Genomic DNA, 3,966 nt, shown 5'->3' with positions numbered 1-3,966 from the left:
GAGCAATTACAGACGAGAAGGACGCCTCGGCTCCACCAGGTCATGGACAGGGGCGGGGCTACAGACCAAACGAACCATCTCATTGGACCAGGAACCACCTGCTGCCACGAGTGATGTCTCAGGTCAGAATGTGTTACTATTAGGAATGAATGTGTAATATTCATTCATTCATCACATCACATTACACACACACATTACACACACACACACACACACACACACACACAAGAGTATTGCTTCATATTGTTCAGCATTGGTCCCTGTTGATCTTGTCCAGGTTTAAACAGAGTTCACTCCGCTGACTCATCACGGAGTCCCCCAGCTCCTTCAGCATCTCCTGTCTCAGGGGACGTGGTCCTCAGGAGACCCAGCAGAGAGTTCACCTCCATGTCCCCGAGCAGACCAGTGAGTCAGGGCATCCTTCCTTCATCATCGCCCTCCGCCCCTGGAAGTTTCCGCAGCGCCTCCTCAGATCCGCAGCGTCACAGCAGCCCCGTGCCTCAGTCTCCTCACAGGGTGTCCTGGATCGAGGATGGAGTGTGGTGTCCTCCGCCTAGACCGTCCTCTTTGCTCCCCCGGTCATCACTGGAGCTTGACTCTCTGTCCATCAGCAGCATAGAGGAGGAGCCGGATTCCCCGGCGCCGAGCCCCGCCCCCCATCACGCATCCACGCACAAGTTGGCCGGCAAGGTGATAAATCGCCTCTCTGCGATGGGTCAGGTGCTGGGCGGACTGGTGTGTCAAAAGAAGAAGTTGATCAATCGGGTGCAGGAGCTGAGCGAGCGGAGAGGCCTGGCCTTCGCCGAGGCCGTGAGAGGATTTGTGGAGACGACGTTGAGGACGTGTGCCACACCTGGCGAAGTCACGGTTACCGAGTTGTTACAGGAAGTGAGATCATCCCTCACATTGCTGAGGGAGACACTGTTTGACTATCCAGAAATCCAGACAGCGTTGGACAGCATGACTGACTTCAAGGACTCTGAGATAGGTGAGTGAGCTGCTCCACCCATCACGAGTCCTATTTCCTTTGTTACTCTCCTTTTATCCTCTCTAACTTCTTCTCTTTCCTCCTGCAGACTCCCTGGTAGAGCTTTCCCTCCACAAAGTGGCTCTGAAACCCGTCTCCTCCCAACTCTACTCCTGCATTCAGACCACTCGTACCAACGATGGCAGCCTCCCACACCTCCAGAGAAGCCAGCGTGCCCTGGAAGGTCACGGGGTGGAGGAGCTGGGCGGGTCAGAGGGCGTCGGAGTGCCCGACCTCGTCACCCTGGAGCGCATGCAGCAGAGGTGGAGCAGCATGCACGACTCCTACTCGCCAAACAAGAAGGTCCAGATCCTGCTGAAGGTCTGCAAGAGTGTCTATCACAGCATGAGCGCCAACGCCAGCCCAGGTAACCAAGCTGCGCCTCCACCATGTTCCATACGCGTCCTAGTGCGTCCATTTTGTCACGATGGACGTCTCTCCTCACTTGTCCCCTTCCGTCCCGCTGCAGATAAGGTTTTTGGAGCAGATGACTTCCTGCCGTGTCTGACGTGGGTCCTGCTCCGTAGCGATGTCGCCACCTTACAGCTGGACACAGACTACATGATGGAGCTGCTGGATCCCATGCAGCTACAGGGCGAAGGTAAAGCAGATACACACAAACACACACACAGCATAAACCTCCAAATGGGATCGACTCCCATTCCGTTCATTATGTGGTGGTGAACCTGTAGATCATTATGGAAACTCTTCTCCCCATTCCCCATCAACAGGGGGCTACTACTTAACGTCTCTTTACGCCTCACTCTACTACATCAGCAGCTTCCGGCCGCGATTGGTCGTCCGTCAGGTCAGTGCCGAAGCGCAACAGTCCATCAACCAATGGCATCGCCGACGCACCCTACACTGCAACCAATCACGCCGCAACAAACACCGACAAACCATTCGCAGGCAGACGTGCCGGGATCAGAGCGCAAAGAACTCTGAGGAGAAGACGAGAGGAAAAAAGGGACACGAGGAGAGCGGGAAGGAAGATGAAGATAGCTCTGTTGAAGCAGTGGAGACAGATGACGGGACAAACGCTTTGGAGTCGGTGAGGGAAGAGACAGTGGAGGGACGAGCTGAGGAGCCGCAACAAATGTCTGATCCTCTGATCCAACAAGAGGTCAGGCAGGACAGAGAGGAGAATACACAGAGGTTATGTACAGAAGAACAGGGAGGAGGAGGAGGAGGAGTGCAAGAAAGAGAGGAAGAAAGGAGCTGAGACAGGAAATCAACCACTGAGAAACATAAACACCTGGGCTCTGTCACATACTGCAGGTTCTTCCTCTCAACCAAAACTATTCAGAAAGCTATTGCTCAGTGTCTTTCGCCATTTTTGTGCCGGTTAATTCTAAATAAGCCCGAGCTGAAACTAAAACGTCTCGTCATTATAAACAAGAATAACAAACAAAACTTCCTATGAATCAGAGAAGCCACATCTAAAAACCTCATCTGATCAATGTGTCTTCTCACTTGATTATGTCACTATTGATCACATTGATCAGTTAATAGCAATATCTCGTCAGTCATAAGCCCTTAGAAGCTTTAACACAGCTTGGAGGAGTAATTAAGACATTTCCTCAGATCCAAATGATCGTAGTGATGATCAAGTTACAAAGCCCATTGATTCACTGACACCATTAATTTATGCACTGATTGATTTTTATTTATAAATATATTGTCTAAGATAGCAACAATGTCCATACGAACTAAAAGGAGTAATGTAAAAATGAATAAATCACAAAAATCCACATGTGAATCACTTAAAAATAATAAATAAGACTATCATGTTAGTGTTTTTCGCATTAATGTCCCTTTTCTGTCCGTGACTATTAAAAGTCAACTCTAAAAGCTTTCACACAAGTGTCTTTACCCTCCTTGTGTTCGATTTGTTTACACTTAAACAGCTTCAAACTTACTTTTGTTTGGCGCTGTTGGTCAGGAATAATACCAGGTGTGTTTTCCATGTAGACCACCAGAGGGCAGTGTCCCCCCTCCTATGCGGCGCGTGCTTATTTACAGTAAACTGAATATAGAACATAGGTCACATTTTTAATTAATGGAATAAATCTATAGCGTTGTGTTAACCATGGAGATAATATATACTTTATTTGGTTTATGTTATTTACAAATTTACCGTATCTCGGGAAACTTGGAGAATCTCCTCATAGATGAGTTCTAGACACACACACACACATACACGCTCACTCGCTCACAGGCAAACACACAGATCCACAAAAACACTTAATGAATGCATATACATTGGCTGTGTACACATGTAAATAGTTATACAGGGGCCTCAAATGTAAATGTGCATACACACATTCATGTACACACACACCCCTACATATGGAACCGTCTCATTGCTGCATTCTAAATGACCGAGCCAATCAAATTTGCCTAATGAGACATCTGGCATTCTGTCTGCATGTAGATGTCAAGCCTAGAAACAGCTGGGCTTACATGCACACACACACACACACGCACATTTTTTTCTGCCACACTTTATCAGCAGTGTCAGATCTGGTAGAAGAGTGAGTGATGAATGTTCAATAGATACTCAGTCACACACACACACACACACACACACACACACACACACACTCATTCTCTGAGAAAACATTTTGGGGGCTACTAAGGAAGGAATAGTGTTGTTTATAAGTCTATGCTGGCTAAGACACACTGTCACTAATGTTTACCACACACGCGCATGTTCACTCTCATACACACTTCTTTCATACGTGATATATTATGCATACATGGGTGTGTGTAACGTACTCACCACAGCCATAAATTAGATATATGGCGGTGGTAGTGGCGGCGATGGGGGTTGGGGTACAGAGAAGAAGTGTGTGTGTGTGTGTGTGTGTGTGTGTGTGTGTGTGTGTGTGTGTGTGTGTGTGTGTGTGTGTGTGTGTGTGTGTGTGTGTGTGTGTGTG

At 48.2% G+C, this 3,966-nt stretch overlaps 1 protein-coding gene across 4 annotated transcripts in view; it reads left to right on the top strand.

Moving 5' to 3' along the window:
• Positions 1–3,469, top strand: part of rinl (Ras and Rab interactor-like) — a 9,274-nt gene extending 5,805 nt beyond the window's left edge. For 2 of the 4 annotated variants that reach the window (XM_076143734.1, XM_076143743.1), the window contains 5 exons: positions 1–122; positions 278–988; positions 1,077–1,394; positions 1,497–1,628; positions 1,759–3,469. The exon at positions 1–122 is cut by the window's left edge and continues 110 nt beyond it. In XM_076143734.1, coding sequence (XP_075999849.1) covers positions 1–122; positions 278–988; positions 1,077–1,394; positions 1,497–1,628; positions 1,759–2,249 — 1,774 coding nt within the window. In that variant the 3' untranslated portion in view covers positions 2,250–3,469. The remainder of the gene's footprint in view (positions 123–277; positions 989–1,076; positions 1,395–1,496; positions 1,629–1,758) is intronic. The other 2 variants (XM_076143761.1, XM_076143752.1) reach the window with 2 other exon arrangements.
• The last annotated feature ends 497 nt before the right edge of the window (positions 3,470–3,966 follow it).

Source organism: Genypterus blacodes, unplaced genomic scaffold (genome assembly GCF_046128005.1).
Source record: "Genypterus blacodes isolate CSIRO-AG114 ecotype Tasmania unplaced genomic scaffold, CSIRO-AGI_Gbla_v1 ptg000003l_1, whole genome shotgun sequence".
Classification (NCBI taxonomy): domain Eukaryota; kingdom Metazoa; phylum Chordata; class Actinopteri; order Ophidiiformes; family Ophidiidae; genus Genypterus; species Genypterus blacodes.
Note: the sequence above shows the minus strand (reverse complement) of the source record. Positions and strands in the feature narration are given on the sequence as shown.